Genomic DNA, 16,462 nt, shown 5'->3' on the forward strand with positions numbered 1-16,462 from the left:
AAAAATGATGTGAACTGGGGATCCATGGAGCAGTGCCTTCACCAGAGTCAGAACAAGAACCTAACATCAACATGGAACAAGATAACCATACTGATACATACCTTTTCTAATATTCTTGGTAAAAGATATTCGTTTTTAGAATTAAATTCATTAGTCCTTACAAATATTATCAACTATCAAAGGCCCCAAACGATACAACATTCAAAATCAAAATAGAAACATGAAAACTGTGTGAGGTTCGCCAGAAATGTCGACACGATAGCAATGCAAGGACAAAACAGGCGTTAAATCACTGCAAAATTTTGTTGGGGTTAAAGTACTGCAAAATCGTAATGGCAATAAACTTTTAAGTACTGCAAGTTGGTTATAAGTAGGTTGCGATCATGACTTAAGTGCCAATTTATTAACGTAGAAAACAAACTACATTTTGTTGTTAGTACCTAGATATAGAATAAATACCAAGGGTTCTGAGACTTACCTGATTTCTTCTCGAACGTGTTCAAAAATTTAACCTTTATGCAGTAGATTAGCGTGCGTAAGGTATAGCATATATGACGCACAAATGCGCCATTTTCACATCAACACGGAATCATTGGCCTTGGAGAAGGGCATTGGTATTGACTCAGTTTTTTGTCAGCTGCTGCCGTATGATGGCGCTAGTAGAGCGCTATATGTATAATACGCTTTGCTAGCGCCACCATGCGGCAGCAGTTGGCTAAAATCTTATCAATACTACGGTTTCTGGAGAATGCCTTGGATTCATTTTTAGCTTTATGGATTTATGCAAGGGCATGTTGGTTTTATGAGTTGTCTTCTGGCTGTGATAGAAATAATTTCAAAGCTGTTTGAGCTATGAAATGCATTTGAATATCAAACATGAACTCTGATTTCCGTTGGGCATAGTGACTTTGGTATGTCAATGTCTTTGAAAAGGCAGGTGAGAATGCCACTGGTCAGCCTTGCTTCAATTGGATTTGTGTCCATTTATAAATGGATTTCTCATTTCAGTCATACCCTACTTACCTACATATGTTATTGGTATTTGATTTCTACAGCTCAAAATATTGCTAGGTGCTGTACAGCAAACTGAATGGAAGTGATCCGTACAAACATTTGGTGAAATGTTTTCTGGATTGCTAGCACTTAGAACTTGTTTATTCTGTTGTAGGTGACAAGATAAGAAATTGAAGCAAGACTGACCAGTATCAGTATGCTATAGAATAGGTAGCCCAATCTGCTGTAATATTAAAATTCAAAAGTGGAATTGGGACTTATGAAGTATGAACTGGAAACTGCATCAACTATGACTATGTTTGCCAAAGCGGTCTGGACCCATCCGGGTCCAGACCGGTTCCATAGACCGGGTCCCCGGGTCCACATTTTGCCACCTCTAACTTCTAGCTACAAGTCGGAACAACAGATGGCGCTGAACAAGTCTGCGGCGGACGCCGTTGTCGCAGCTGAGCTAAACCTGTTCGCGACCTGGTGCTCAGTCTGCGAGCTGGTCCAACATGTGACTCCGGATTTTGTAGGTGGCGCTGTTATCGCTGATGGAGCGGTCCCGCGGCTGCGCTACTCTGTGTGCGAATTGGCCTGACAGGTAGTGCTGATTCTGCACACGTGTAACCCTCCCTCACGCTCTGCGGTTGACTGACACCAGCCTATAGATGTCGCTCTCGTCGCTTTGTTGATGTGCGCCGCCCTTCCCGGGCCTTCCAGCCTTGACTGCGGTGGAGAACTGCGACAAACCCATTTCGAGATGGATGGTGGCCTCTGTAGCGACTGAAGGCTGCAGTGTTTCTGTGATCGTATCATAAATGGTGCTGCCTCCCAACCTTCTAACCACTAATCTTCTGCACTCTTCTAATCAATTCTAACTGTTAAACAAATCCTTTCCTCACCTTTAGCCCTATGCAGCGCCATTTATTGATTCACTTTTCACTCAATCTCCCGATGCTGATCTCAAATGCTTCTTTCGTTGATGATTAAATATATGTACCACCGGTGGACTCCGGGGAAAACAACAACAACAACAACAAAGTCGGGCACAATTTAACTGGTTTTAACAACATTTTAGAAGGTGGAATAGTCCCTTTAACAGATAAACAACACCTTGCGCTCATTCTAAGTCAGCTGAACGGGCTCGAAATGGCGAAATCTCATTTCGCCACTCTCATTTCGAGCCTTGGGGCTCGAAATGAGAGAGGCCTCATAAATTGGCGAAACCTTGCCCTCGTGAGGGAGTTCCAGGATACCAAGGCGACCGTCATGGCAGATGTGCACGGCGTTCGTCAGCTTCCGCCATGAGGACAGTTTGTTTATTCGATGTGCAAATAAAGAGCTCGTCTTTGAATAGGATATTTACATAATCGTACCTTTTGTTATAAAGTGCCCACCGACCAACGTAGGCGTGCTAGATTGGAATGGTATGGTGCATTGACGGGAATGACTTCAATGCATGCATTTCACATATTGAATTCAGCTGTATGCGTAGCATTGCAAGTAGAAACAAAAACCCCAAGGGAGCACATTGTTTTTTTTTTTTTTGTTGACACTTGACTAAATGACGTCAAAGGTAATTGAAAAAATGTCGGTGGCATTGATTGGCAATGCCCACCGGTAAGGTAAACGTACTGCATGGCTTGACTGACAATTACCGTATTGTTCCATTTAGAAAGAGGCTAAGGAACGACTGACTTATTGCTTAGAAATGCCCATAATGTTCACGCTCAAGTGGTGAATGGTCGAGGCGTGTTAAATCCATTAAAAAAACAGCCTGGATATCTATTTATTCTGTTTTGAATATTGCTGAAGTGATATCACCAAATGCCGAGGAGTTTTGCTCATTGCCGAAGTCATGGCGAAGTGTCAAACTATTTTGCAGATCGCTCATTTCAGTGTTCAATCTGTTTTGTCGAATGGGTGAAATGAAACACACGACGCCGGAATAGTTGTGCTCAATGCCGATTGTCGAAATGGCTCCTCAAACAGTTATGGCCAATGGTTGAATTCAATTACAAAAAGGTGTACTAACAATGGTCTCTACAGAGCCCCTCCCCCAAGCAATCACGCGCGGTCGCGTTACGGAATACAGAGGTACCACAGTCATGCACAGATTAACACAAAGTATACGTAGGGGGAATGAAAAGTTTTGAGCCTAACATACTCACAGGTGACGCAGATTAACCTTCGCCCCAGTGGGGGGGGGGGGCATATGTTACCACCCTGTCGCGTTTTTTGCGTGTGCGCCGCGTCGCTTGGGGTAGCTTTTGGTACATCGATTTTGGACAATGTGTGAAATTTTTTACCCCAGGTCATGTCAGGTCAGGTCACCAGGTCAAGTTAACTGACCAAGCCTAAAAAAAACAGTTTGCAATCATGTCCAGCCTGCAGTGTTTGTCAGAAAGGTTTTAAACTTGGTGGATTGTACGATGCTATGGGTACCTACAATTTGTATATCTCAGATTTTTTATATGCGTGACCAAAGGTCAGGTCAGTGGCGTGACCTTTCCATTATAAGTCAATGGAGAAAAACGAAAATGCCTCTAGATCCGTGTGTACGCATAGAACAAGGTCATGACCATGACATGGTCATGACAGGTCATGGCCTTGACCTGAGGTCAAATTTTCAAGTTGACCTTTCAAGGTCAAATTATAGCTCATTCGACGCGTCTCGGCGAGAGGAACACGATTCTGGCAATAGAAATGTCCTAGCTTTTTTTTTTTAGTAAAAAGTTATTGTCGAAAATCACTTTTCGTAACAACAGTTATTTTTGGAGTTTTTGCCCTCTGGAGGCTAAACCGTTGACCTGAGTCATTTTTGATGATGACCTTATTAAAAGAAGAGTTCAAAAGCTGTCGATTGATTTTCCCAGCGTATTTCTAGCTATCATAGTTCCTGAGATAATGGCATGTTTTCTGAAAAATATAATGACAATTCGCTAATTTTGACCTTAGATGACCTCTGGTGACCCCAACATTTCTCTAAGATGAAAAATGACCGAAATACTTTCAAACGTACGCATCGAGAGCTATCGACTGCTTTTACCGCGTCTTTCTAGCCCTCTTAGTTTTTGAGTTAGAGGTGGGTGGTAACATGTGCCCCCCCCCCCCACTAGGGCGAAGTTGGCGGAGACCGCCACTGGGGCGCGGGTTAATGGGCTCTAAAAACGAAACAAAAAGGACTAGGACTTAACTTGAAGAAGTCCTAAAACTTGGTGTTCACGCATAATAATAGCGGCAAAATATGTGACCAAATTTTCATTAACCCGCGCCCGGCTGGGGGTCCTGGATTTCCACGCCCTGCTGGGGGGGGGGTGTTTGAACACCCCCCCCTTGTAACTCGGCTCCTGGGCCACGTAGCGATACGCGAAAGGCGGCGTTCGAAAGAGCGCAAAAAATAATGACGAAATCACTTCGGTCAATTTTTCGGTCAGGTCAAAGGTCAGGTCACCAGAGGTCATTGAAGGCAAAATTTCGCCGATTTCCAGGTCGAATGTCGAAAATTTCCAAGAAGCCAACGCATAACTCGGGAACCAATAGAGCTACAGCGCCGCGGAAAAGTGCATTCGATAGCCCTATTAACGCCCTTTCTGAGTAATTCTCTCAGATTTGACCTAACGTCAACGGTTTTGCCTGCAGGGGGCAAAAACTGCAAAAATAGCCGATTTTTTTCGGAAACAGTTTTTCTGCAATAACTTTTGACCCAGGCCTTGTACGAGCTTACTTTTACCGGCATCGTGTTCCTCTCGTCAAGACGCATCGAATGAACTATAACTTGACCTTGAAAGGTCAAGTTGAAAATTTGACCTCAGGTCAAGGTCATGACCTGACCGGAAAGGGTCATGTTGCATATCAGTCGATCCGTATCGTCGAGCTGAACACATAAAAGGCGTTTTCATCGCTCTAGCATGCCTCTATCAAAAGTTATTTGCGAAAAACTGTTAGATACCATTCGTGACCTAAGATGACCTCAGGGCACAAACAAGGGTCACGGACACCATTTTCATGTTCAGTGTGTCTAAACCACTTGTAATTCGGTGTTTGGGAGTGTTTATAATGTCTTTCGTCCAAAAGAGGCGCATTTCAATTTTCTCCCATTGACTTATAATGGGGAGGTCGCAAAATTGACCTGACCTTAGGTCATCGATATCAAAATTCTGAGATATACATTTTGTACATGCTATTGCTCTTAGCAATCGCTGAAAGTTTCAAAGCGATCGGTCACTCGTAGCTATGACAGACATTGAAACTTTTTATGAGGTGAGGTCACTTCAAGTGACCTGGTGACCTGACCTTGAATGACCTTGGTCTGAAATTTTCACAACATGTGTAGAATTGATGTATGATAAGGTGTACCAAAAACGGAGCGCCGCCGTTTTTGAGATATTTGCGAAAAACCACAAGGGGGGGTGTTCAAACACCCCCCCCCCCCCCCCAGCAGGGCGCGGGTTAACCTGTGTCACCTGTAACTGTGTTAGGCTCAACACTTTTCATTCACCCCATGCGTATTGCGTATGCACTATGCGTATGCAGGTATTACCTAAAGTTGCCTCTTTTTCTAGAATGACAACCTGCAGCGTTGGAAATCTCTTCTTGATTTGCAGTGCTGCTGCTGCGCCCACAATTCCGCCTCCGACCACGGCGAGGTCGACCTGCGAGCGGCTCGGCGCGCCGTGGCGCCGCTGGCTGGCAGCCGCCGACGCCGGCCGCACACACCCCAGTCTCCGCAATAACAAATGGCTGGGAACCATGCCTTGTGACAATACAAGCAGAACCTGCAACAAATGAAAAGAGAATTATTTTGAGAATACCATGTCATACTGCTCACAGTTCAGTTGTTATCCATGTCGTACCCTAAAAGGCGTTCTCTCTAGCAGAGGTCGGCAAATGGTCTCGAGCATCTCCCCTTTGGGGAAATGACGTATTCCTGCAGCGGGGGTAATGAGCCACATTACTTAACTTTAATTTTTTCGAAAGGTGTTTGGCTCCAAGTATGTTTTTCAACTAAGCACGCGTTTAAGCCAGCGAAAAAGGCAAAAACTGAACCTGAGAAACTCGAACGTCGCCTTATAACGAGCGTGCGAGCGCAGCGAGCGAAGCGAAGTCTTTTCAATATACATAACGGAAAAATCTCAGTATGAGCGGCCCGGCCCAGCCCGGCCCGGCCCGGCCTGTAACGCTTTTGAGAGGCTTATATCTCAGCAACCGCTGGACCGATTGGCCTGCGGTCTTTTTTGCTGGGTAGCTCCATCCCTTCTACCCCGTAATTGACTACTTTTGATACATCTCAGTGACCGTCGTGGCACGTGCCACGTGAAAAGTCAAGGGTGTTCAAGCAGTTTTGCAAAAGTAGTGATTTTGAGAGGCTCATATCTCAGCAGCCGCTCGGGCGATTGTCTTGGGGTAATTTTTGTAGGGTAGCTGCATTCCTTCTACCAAAGGTCGGATACTCTTGATCTATGTGAGTGACCCCCACTGCACGTGCAAAATACAAAAAGAAGAGGCGCCAAATTTGTTCCCATTTCAGTAACTCGGTAATTACTGGGGCGATTTCGCTGAAACTTGGCATACAGGTAGGCATCCACCAGGCAATGCATTCTCATGTGTTGCGGTTAGGGTGCTACTGCACGTGCGCACGTGCAGGGGGCGTTTCCAGATCTCGAGAACGGCTGGGCCGATTGCGCTCAAATTTGGTACACGGTTGGGGACCGGTTAGTAGGGTGCCGTGCAAAAGTCATTTTGGACCCCGTTTGCACGTGCGCACGTGCAGAATGCTGCTTCCAGATCTCAGGAACGGCTGGGCCGATTGCATTCAAATTTGGCACACCGCTAGCGACCGGTTAGAAGGGTGCTTTGCACAAGCCCGTTGGAAGTACCCTCTCGCCCTTCCGCACGTGCAGGGCTCACTATCTCGCTCACTCGTTCTTCGCCCAAAAGGCGTTTTACTGGTTTTAACATTTGAATTATTCCCGATAAATTCCATACGTACGGCCCTCCAGCAAAAGAGTGGTTGGTTAACCTATCTGCTTTTGGTATAATAACTTAACCCGGCAGTTGCTGGGGTATTTCGCCACCCACCGTTTGCTGGGGGGGGGGGGGCGTTAAACGCCCCCAGCCGATAACTCGAGAACCAACAGGCGCAGCGAAACGCACGAGGCGGCAAACGAAAGAACGCGACGAGACGCTTCAGATGAGTACTTTAAAGTTGAATTTTGAGGTCACAGGTCAGGTCAAGGTCAGGTCAAACACCTTTCAGTAGCATGGACTTCAGGACTTCGCAATGGGCGCCTCTCGTCATAAACTCTGTCAAAACGGTGCACAATCCATCATATAAGGCCTACAAGAGTGTCAGCTCCATGCAGGGGTCAGTCAAGCATAGGTCAGGGTCAAGGTCAGGTCAACCGGGCAGGCACATATCCCCGAAAATAAAAACTGATATTCGCAGCCTGTGACACATGTTTTATGGGTAATTTGGGGCGTAGAACACGATGGTGACATTCATTTTATCATATGTGTACGTGTTTGGCTAAAAAAGTTCAATTTAAGAAATTCATGTATCATGGTCGTGAAGTAGTCACGAGAAATTGTCAAGATTCAGTTCAAGATTTTTGAAAATGCGGAACGATAATCAATAATCGAAGATAGCCATTTGATTCTCCATGGTATTGGCAGTCTAATGGCGTTTACGGCATGTCTATATGTCTATTCTGTGATTTTATATGATTTTTTGAACATATGCCGTGGTCGAAAACTCAGAAATCATGACGTCACTAAAACCTCGATATCTCAAAAATTTTCCGACCGATTTTTTTGAAACTTTGTCATAATAAACTTCAATCAATTCCCTATAGGTACCCAAAATTTGGCGCGCCCAGGCGCGCCGTTTTTATGCTATGGCCCGGCGAAAAAAGTGGGGGCGTTTAACGCCCCCCCCCAGCAACTCGCGGGTTAAAATGACAGAGACACTCCTGTCAAATGACTTAACAGAAATTAGAAGAGGGTTCGTTCGCACACGGTAACCGGACAAAAGATCGTAAAGCAGAAGATCGTATGGCAGAAGATCGTAGGCAGTTGATCGTATGCAAAATATCGTAATGGATAAAGATCGTACGACATAATGCTCGTATGGACAAAAGATCGTATTCGCTAAAGATCGTCAAGGAAAATGATCGTATGCCAAAAAGTCGTAATGGATAAAGATCGTACGACATAATGATCGTATGGACAAAAGATCGTATTCGCTAAAGATCGTCAAGGAAAATGATCGTATGCCAAAGAGTCGTAATGGATAAAGATCGTACGACATAATGCTCGTATGGACAAAAGATCGTATTCGCTAAAGATCGTCAAGGAAAATGATCGTACGTCAAATGATCGTATGAGATAAAGATCGTACAGTCAAAATATGGTATTCACATGGTGCAGCCCAACTCCAGCGCATACAAAGCTTATCAATTTCTGTGTTCGCGTAGTAAGTGGCCGTCGTAAGCTCGACCATACATTGATGTTATTTCAGAGCTTAGATGGCTCAATGACACCTAAAGGCAACGCGTTGTACAGGGTGTCTCAAAAGTTCGCTTACACATTTCCCATGTCAATAAAGCATAGAAGAACCGGCCAAAAATCTAAGGTTTTGGTGTCCGTGTGTACACTAGACAAATATGCATGCTTTGACAACTGATTCGGAAGGTTGGAAACCAAACCCTTTGCTGTATCTCCAAAAATATTTGCCCATACCGATTTTCGTCACTCCGTCAGCTGCCGGAGGCTGATAAAAGGTTACCAGCTTTCAAGCTCTTGTAGGGGAATCCCCCGCAGTTTCTGCGTCGGATTTAGGTTTGACGAGCTCCCCGGCAACATCCGCTTCTCCCTGAAAGCCGATAGCTTGCATCGACACCATCCGTGAGTATTTTGTAGGTCTTCTCTGGCGCTAACTCCTTCATGAATGACTGGCGCCGACCTCCCAAGCACCATTTTCCTTTTCAAAACAACCCCATTCCTGAACCAATGGGAAGTGCCAGGGGCAAATTTTTCGCAGCATATCGTAGCAGAATGTGTCGGCCATCTGTTTCTTAGACACATTTTGCAAAATTTGCAAATCCCGAACGCTCGTCATTCCCAATGCCAAGACCTTCGCTGGGTTCCGGAGTGTTTTCCTCAGGAGAGGTTCTTCTTCGTAAACGGCCAAAACCTGTCCATCGTGCGGTTTTGTCCGGATTTTGTGTGTAAAAGAAAGCTATTTGCTCTAGATCTGCCTCTTGAAACTTCGTTAGATAAAACTTTACATTAATTGACACTTTTGGAGGGCCACTTGTCCTCGGCATTGACGATTTTCGCATTATTTTCCCTCAAAATTTAGCGTTATAGATATTATAAACAATTTTAAATGATATTTTGTCTTTACTTTATGATGACCTGCAATTTTTGAAACTGGGTAACCTCTGTCTGTGAGCTTCTAGTCAGTTTTCAATAGTTAGGACTGCATTTTCAGCTGCTTTCCGGAGCACGAGTCTGCTGCGGTACAAGGGTCGTTCAAAGCGCTGTTAGTCTCGCGTGGTTTTGTCCTTCAAAAATTTTAGCCACCGTTTTTATTAGATGACCATCATGTTGTACTCATCCTCGCCGACACTTTGCCATGTGTCATTTCCGACCTAACCATTCCCATTACTCGTGAAGCAGAGAGTTTCTCAGCCGACCCGAGTATGCGACCTCCATTTTCATGCCTGATCCATGGTCAGAGGTGAACCCTTTTTGTGTGCTCATGAAGGGTCGAATGCGCTTGAAAACAATGAAGCTGCTTGAGGAAGGTTGTTACCAATGCCCATGCAAAATTTCGACTGTTAATTTCATGTTGATTCAGAATTATTGACAAAAAAGCATGGCTGGTACCTGTAAGCGAACTTTTGAGACACCCTGTATATGTGCCGAATAAATGAATGTATGTGCTGCCGTTTTCATGTACCTATTTGAAGTGAATACAACTAAACCCATGTTCCCCCCCGCCCCCCCCCCCACCCCACCCCACCCCACCCCCAACCGCCTGGAAGGTTAAAATGTTGCTTAAGCGGCTGAAGTAAACGGCGTTAAAATACTTTTTCCTTCGCACTGTTACATTTTCATATTGAATCGTCATCGCTTTACGAGTCATCAACAGATGTTTATCGCGTTATCACTATAGAAGTCGCAATTCTCCTGGTTATAGGATCCTAATTTCAATCCAATCCTAGTTATAGGAGTCATTGTTATCGAAGGCCGGTTAAAGATGTCAATTGTCCATCATTGGTTCGAAATCGCCCCAGTAATTACCGAGTTACTGAAATGAAACGTCGTCCCCAGCTGTGTCACCAGGAGTGGGGTGGGCTCCCACGTTAGCCGTAGCCTGGGGGGAGGGGTAAGGAAGAGGAGGAGCAGGAGCCTTCCTGTAATTGGGCGCATCAGCCTGTTGGAAGGATGACGAAATAAATAAAAAAGGGAACAGATTTGGCACCTCTTCTTTTTGTATTTTGCACGTGCATTGGGGGTCACTCACATACCTAGATCAAGGGTATCCGACCTTTGGTAGAAGGGATGCAGCTACCCTATAAAAATTACCGCAAGACAATCGCTCAAGCCGCTGCTGAGATATGGGCCTCTCAAAATCATTACTTTTGCAAAACTGCTTGAACACCCTTGACTTCTCACGTGGCACGTGCCACGACGGCCACTGAGATGCATCAAAAGTAGTCAATTACGGGGAAGAAGGGATGGGACTACCCAGCAAAAAAGACCGCAGGCCAATCGGTTCAGCGGTTGCTGAGATATAAGCCTCTCAAAAGCGTTACAGGCCGGGCCGGGCCGGGCCGCTCATACTGAGATTTTCCCGTTATATTCAAAAGACTTCGCTTCGCTCGCCGCGCTCGCTCGCTCGTAACAACACTATTCTATACGATTATTTACTTTACGAACGTAACGTTACGATCTTTTGTCGAACGATCTTTTACAACATGCGATCTTTATCTTACGATCATTTTCCTACGATCTTTTTTGTACGATCCATTGCTTTACGATCTTTTGCTTACGATCCTTGGTCGTACAATCTTTTGCGACATACGATATTTATCTTACGATCATTTTCCTACGATTTTTTCATACGATCAATTGCTTTACGATCTTTTGCTTACGATTTTTTTGTCGTACGATCTTTTACAACATATGATCTTTATCTTAGGATCATTTTCGTACGATCTTTTGCATACGATCAATTGCTTTACGATCTTTTGCTTACGATCTTTTTACCGTACGATCTTTTACAACATACGATCTTTATCTTACGATCATTTTCGTACGATCTTTTTCCATACGATCTTTATCTTACGATCTTTTGTCACGTAATCGTGCACACATTTCGGCAATGGCTTTCAACAGCCATTAGACGTATTCATCAATGCAGATCGATTATTGTGATGTCGGCAACCAACCACTGGACGTTTTGGAACTAGATATGAGAACAGTGGTGACGTCATGCTGTGGAACTTGCATTGCAATGTAGGGGAAGGTGGGGCATAATGGGGTACCGGGGCAATATGAGAAAGTGCATTTTATTCTAATCAGGTGTTGCTATCTGGAATCACTCCTGGCAATTTAAACTTCGCTCATCTGCCGCCCTTTACCGGTGGACACCGGCGGGAGGGGGCGTTGCTGAGGATCGTGGGTAAGGTGCTGACTGCTGATGTACCTTACCTGATGTTTTTTCATGGTGCTGATGTATTTTTCAACATTTGTTTGATAACTTCGTAGGCGAAAATCTGCTTGAGTAGGTTCCATACAGTCAGTGAAGACAATGACTCTCGTCCTAGCCAACCTTTCGCTGCGAAAGGAAGTTGCCGGCTGTTTTGATAAACATGAACGATCCTGCTCTACTGCCAATGTCCTTCGAGGGGAAGAACGGGTTTCTGGTAGAGGCGATATGGGGTGTACCCATTTTGGGGAAGCTGGGGTAGCCCTGGACGCGGGGAAGCCCGGCCACCCCGTTTCCGGCTAAGTTATTCATAATAAAATGCTTAGGTGTTTGTCCTTTCAGCGTGGCAGCTGAGGTAACGCCAGCGTAAAAGTTAACGCTAACAAAAAGTTTTTAGCTAAAAACTGAGATATGGTGCACTATTAATGTTATACTATACAACCCTAATATTTATACAAATGTTATGAAAGGATAGTTTAACCCGGCGGCCGCTGGGCCTCCGCGCCACCCGCCGGCCGCTGGGGGGGGGGGGGCATATAGTTGCCCCCCCTTTACTTCTGCGACGATATCGTCGCAACGCGAAGAGATAGAGAAGCGAAACTTTGCACACATGTTCCTGAATACCTAGCCGAGGTTGTGTCAAAATTTGGTGTCGATCCCATTTGAAATGACGTCACAGTGACGTCATAAGTGAAATTATAGATTTGCGGCTCTCATATTCCTCACGATACATCAGATATATGGGACCGAATATAAAGGGCCGATTATTGGTCAGGAACTAGATGGAAGTGTAGTTAGATGTTTTAGGATGACAGCAGGTGCTGTCTAGTTCATTTACAGTTGAGTTTCATGCTCAGCGTCATCAGAAACGGTCCATATCGGAAAACGACAAAACTTTATGACGTCACTGTGACGTCATCTTAGGTGCTACAACCACCAAACTTTTCTCAAACATTGCCTAGGTATTCATTTGAAGCTATGCCAAGTTTCACGTTCGTAGCTCATCAGGTTTCGGAGATATTTCACAAAACGTAAAGGGGGGGGCAACTTTATGCCCCCCCCCCCCAGCGGCTCGTGGGTTAAGTGTTTGTAGTGAGGGGTGACGAGGCAGGCTGGCTTAAGTATGAGATTTTTCCAACCATCGCTGTTCTAAAATAAAATTAGCACATCGGGGTAACCCCCAGCGAGTGGGCGAGCTTACCCCCCAACCGAGAGCAATGCCAATAAACCACTGTTTTCCATGAGATGATAAGTACTGAGTAGGTTTGGTTTACCTTGGTTGGTTTTGGTTTTAGTCCAAAGATAAATTTCGAAAATAAACATGTTATCATAGACAAAGCCTCTTCGGCCTGTCGCTCTATTCCAGTGCCTATACAAACCTATCAGGCATGGATGAAGGGCGATCGCTTGCCTGGTTTTTACTGTAAAATATGCGAGATATCCGCTCCACTTTAATGGTTTTTAGTTACCCTCCATCAGTTTATATCAATAAGTGACATAGTTCAAAATTTTAAAAATGCATATTATTCTTTGTTTCAATGCAAGTTCAATGCCGTATAGCATTTGGCATTTAGATTATCCGTCTTAGAGTTACAGCCCGCCAAACTTGGCGCTGCAACGCAAGATCCAAAACATGTTATACACTAACTCAGAACTATTCATCTGATATGCCTGAAATCAGGGCTGCGGAGTCGGAGTCGGAGTCGGAGTCGGAGTCGGAGTCGATTTTAGAAACCCGAGCCGGAGTCGGAGTCGGAGTCACCGAAAATCTGTCGACTCCGCAGCCCTGCTAGGTCTGCGGAGTCGGAGTCGGGAGTTGTAGTCGGTCGGAGTCGACAATTCTGCCCGGAGTCGGAGTCGGAGTCGGAGCTGGTTTTTGAAAGCCGGAGTCGGAGTCGCCGAAAATCCATCGACTCCGCAGCCCTGCCTGAAATTGTAACAGGAGGATTCAGAGCCCCTGATAGCCCCTGAGCCCCTGAGGATTCAGAGCCCCTTAGACCAATTATCGTTAAAATCCGAGAGATGAGGGTGTCAAATTGGAAAAAAGTGGTACGATCTATCGTGGAATGCCCCACCTGTAACACCATGTAGGAATAGGACGATCAATACTTGTAACAATTCATAAATAGTAGGTAGCTTGGTGTTCTATTCAGTGTCCTGATTTTCGTGAATTTGGGTGGAAACCCACACCGAACAGATTCTCTTTGCGACGTCTCGGAAAGCTAAACGACGTCCCTGACAGATAAAAGTCGAAAGGTATACCGAACACCAAAAGCAAACAACAAAAAGAAATATCACCTCTGTGGCCTAAAAACACGGCTATGCAAAATCACAATAAATATATCCCAAGGCCTCACAAACCCACTCTTATACTCAACTATATTGATATGGCCTTGACTCAACTCCCCTTTCCTACACCGCTGGCCCGTGGCGCAGCCAGGGGGGTCAGAGGGTCAGCTGACCCCCCACCCCCCGAAATTTCTGTCAGGGGCTCGAGCGGGCCCCCGCTCGAGAGAGAGAGAGAGAGAGAGAGAGAGAGAGAGAGAGAGAGAGAGAGAGAGAGAGAGAGAGAGAGAGAGAGAGAGAGAGAGAGAGAGAGAGAGAAAGAAAGAGAGAGAGAGAGAGAGAGAGAGAGAGAGAGAGAGGGAGAGAGGAGAGAGGTCCTAATCTATTCGGACGAGCCCACTTCGAGAAATGCCTACTGGGACACCACGGGTGAGGGGTCGGCCTGGGGCCCCAGGTGGACGGGGCCCGGGCCCCGGGTGGATGGGCCCGGGCCTCCCGTGGATGGGTCCAGGCCCCCGTGTGGATAGGACCCGGGCCCCCGGTGGATGGGGTCCGTGCCCCCCGGTGGATTGGTCCGGGCCCCCGGGAGAACAGATCTGGGCCCCCGGGTGGATGGGGCCCGGGCCCCCGGGAGAACGGGTCCGGGGCCCCCGGGTGGATGGGGCCCGAGCCCCCGCTGGATGGGTCCGGGCCCCGGAAGAACGGGCCCCGAGCCCCCGGAAAAACGGGTCCGGGCCCCTGGGTGGATGGGGCCCGTAGCCCCCGGTGAATGGGTGGATGGGGCCTGGCCCCCGGGAGAACGGGCCCGGGCCCTTGGGAGAACAGGCCCGGGCCCCGGGTGGACGGGGCCCGGGCCCCCGGGTGGATGGCGCCCGGGCCCCCGGGTGGATGGCGCCCGGGCCCCCTGGTGGACGGGCCCCGGAGCCCCGGGTGGACGGGGCCCGGAGCCCAGGTGGACGTGACCCGGGCCCCCGTGTGGATAGCGTATTTTTCTTTTCACAATTTTTCCATGAGAGGCGGTACATTTCTCTTGCCAACAGGTGGTGTTTGAACCCGGCACCCGTTCGTCTGACAGTCACCCGAAAAAACATTAAGTCCAAAATACGTCCGAAACGTCAATTTTTCAAGCATAAGTGCCCTCATGGGCGCACGTGGCGCGTGCCATCCCTGCACCGCTCACCATTCGATAGCCCGTTCGATTCTCATACACGATACTGTGTTTCCCATGCCGATCGGACCCACGGTTACCGAGATACTGCACGGAGACCGGACCCGTGTAGGGCAAATTTAGCCATTTTCGCTCAATTTTGCAAGCCGATTTATACATGTAAAGTCTATGACGCGAATTCGCACTTTTTGAGCACGCGCCATGTGCTCACCGCCAGCCCGATCGAGCTGAGACCCCTCACAGGCACGTTGCCCATCCTTGTTCTATAAGTTGCGCAAATTTCAGCGCACTAGGTGCAACGGTCTGGCCCAGGGCTGCGGAGTCGATGGATTTTAGGGTGACTCCGACTCCGATTCCAAATTCGGCTTCAAAAATCGTCTCCGACTCCGACTCCAACTCCGACTCCGGATGGTTCTAATAAAATCCATATCCTGATATTGAAGTTCATTCAGGTCGGGTCAGGTCAACCAGTAGGGGTCCTGCCGGGTATTCGTAGTAGGGGAGAGTGGGGTAATTTGGCCGCTTTTTTTTAGAAAACGATATAACTTAAAATTGACGACACATTTCTGCATTTTCTCAACGCTGGCAGGTGTCGCATTCATTTTACTTTACTGGACAGTGAACTTGAAATGATAGAGTAATTACTTATATTGAAATTGTGACGTATTACAAAGGTCTGCAAGGCGGCCAAATTGCCCCACTAGCAGGGTTATTTGGCCGGGGGTGTGGGGCAATTTGGCCGGTGTTAGTTTGCGGTCGGGATTTTCTGTTATATTGCGATTCAGCTTCAGATTCAGCAATGACGTGTGTCCTATGACGCATTTGCCGCATTTTGGAGGTTGGCTCAGGGGTCACAGGGGTCAAAATAGCCAAATTAGCGGCTCTAGATGCGATCACAGTTTTTTACGAATAACTTTTGAAGTAATCAAGCTATGCCAAAACTTCGAGTACCATCGTAATTCTCTCGTCAGTCCGCATCGAAAGATATATGTGTTGACCTTGAGAAGTCAAGGTCAAAGGTTGACCTCAGGTCACGTTGCATCAGGTCGCTTGACCTCAAGGTCACGTGATTTCAAGGTCATCATGCATATCATTCGATGCGCCTTGGCGAGCTGAACCGAATGAGACCATTTGTGCGGCTGTACCATTTTTATGTAAGGATTTATTAGCAAAAAACGTTTGGTAACCTTTGATGACGTCACATGCTCTTACAGTTGACCAATCGGAAGTAAGAATCAAAGTAGTCAAAGTTGGTCATGAATCATGTCATTTATGGTACAATTGACCAT

The 16,462-nt window shown here is 46.6% G+C and overlaps 1 protein-coding gene across 1 annotated transcript in view; it reads right to left on the bottom strand.

Moving 5' to 3' along the window:
• The window catches only part of LOC122366331 (L-2-hydroxyglutarate dehydrogenase, mitochondrial-like), a 146,841-nt gene that overhangs the window by 84,716 nt on the left and 45,663 nt on the right, over nucleotides 1-16,462 (bottom strand). The window contains exons 2-3 of the mRNA XM_043338492.1: nucleotides 11,722-11,911; nucleotides 5,543-5,777 (exon numbers count right to left, since the gene is read on the bottom strand). Of these exons, the coding sequence (XP_043194427.1) occupies nucleotides 5,543-5,777; nucleotides 11,722-11,805 (319 nt within the window). The 5' untranslated portion in view covers nucleotides 11,806-11,911. The remainder of the gene's footprint in view (nucleotides 1-5,542; nucleotides 5,778-11,721; nucleotides 11,912-16,462) is intronic.

The sequence above is a fragment of the Amphibalanus amphitrite genome, unplaced genomic scaffold (genome assembly GCF_019059575.1).
Source record: "Amphibalanus amphitrite isolate SeventyFive unplaced genomic scaffold, NRLGWU_Aamphi_draft 000797F_arrow, whole genome shotgun sequence".
Lineage (NCBI taxonomy): Eukaryota > Metazoa > Arthropoda > Thecostraca > Balanomorpha > Balanidae > Amphibalanus > Amphibalanus amphitrite.